The 672-nt window shown below is 70.4% G+C and overlaps 1 protein-coding gene across 1 annotated transcript in view; it reads left to right on the top strand.

Moving 5' to 3' along the window:
- Positions 1–672, top strand: part of FLT4 (fms related tyrosine kinase 4) — a 27014-nt gene that overhangs the window by 17807 nt on the left and 8535 nt on the right. Inside the window, exon 24 of the mRNA XM_015571534.1 lies at positions 40–245. Coding sequence (XP_015427020.1) covers positions 40–245 — 206 coding nt within the window. The remainder of the gene's footprint in view (positions 1–39; positions 246–672) is intronic.

The following is a 672-nucleotide window of genomic DNA, read 5'->3' as shown; positions in this document are numbered from 1 at the left end:
TGGGCCCTCACACCCCGGGCCAGCAGCGCTTTCCCGCAGACGCCGCATCATGCTGAGCTGCTGGTCGGGAGACCCCAGAGAGAGGCCGGCGTTCTCAGAGCTGGTGGAGATGCTGGGGGACCTGCTCCAGGGCGGGGGCCGGCAGGTGAGCCCTCACGTCCTGCTGCAGGGCCTTCAGAGGCCAGAGCTGCACTGGCCTGGGGGAGCCCCTGCTCCAGGAGGAGAGAGACGTGCCTCCTCCCCCTGTGCTCCCTCCTCGCTCCCCTTCCCTCACACCCTTGCGCCTGCTGCCACCCTGCCCTGCCCTGGCCTGTGTGTCGCTCCCCTGGGGTGCTCTGGGGCCTGGAGCCCTGAGCAGGGAGGCCTGCTGTCCAGGCCACAGGCTCTGGGCATCCAGTTCTGCCTCCGGAAAAGGGTGGGAAAGGCGGGTGCCGCTCCTGAGGCGCAGAGCAGGACGCCCTGGGGTGCTCCTGCTGCGCCTGCGCGCCCGGCTCCTTTAACCCTCAGCCCAGAGCGAAGCCCTTCTCATGGGGAACCCGCAGTCCTGAGTGCAGGGGCTGAGGGCACAGTGGCCTGACCCCTGCCACCTCCCCCCCCCTGCCCCCTCTCCCATCCCTGCCCCCTCTCCCACCTCTGCCACCTCCCCCATCCCTGCCACCTCCCCATCCCTGC

The sequence above is a fragment of the Myotis davidii genome, unplaced genomic scaffold (assembly GCF_000327345.1).
Source record: "Myotis davidii unplaced genomic scaffold, ASM32734v1 scaffold648, whole genome shotgun sequence".
NCBI lineage: Eukaryota > Metazoa > Chordata > Mammalia > Chiroptera > Vespertilionidae > Myotis > Myotis davidii.
This window is presented reverse-complemented; position numbering and strand designations above follow the sequence as displayed.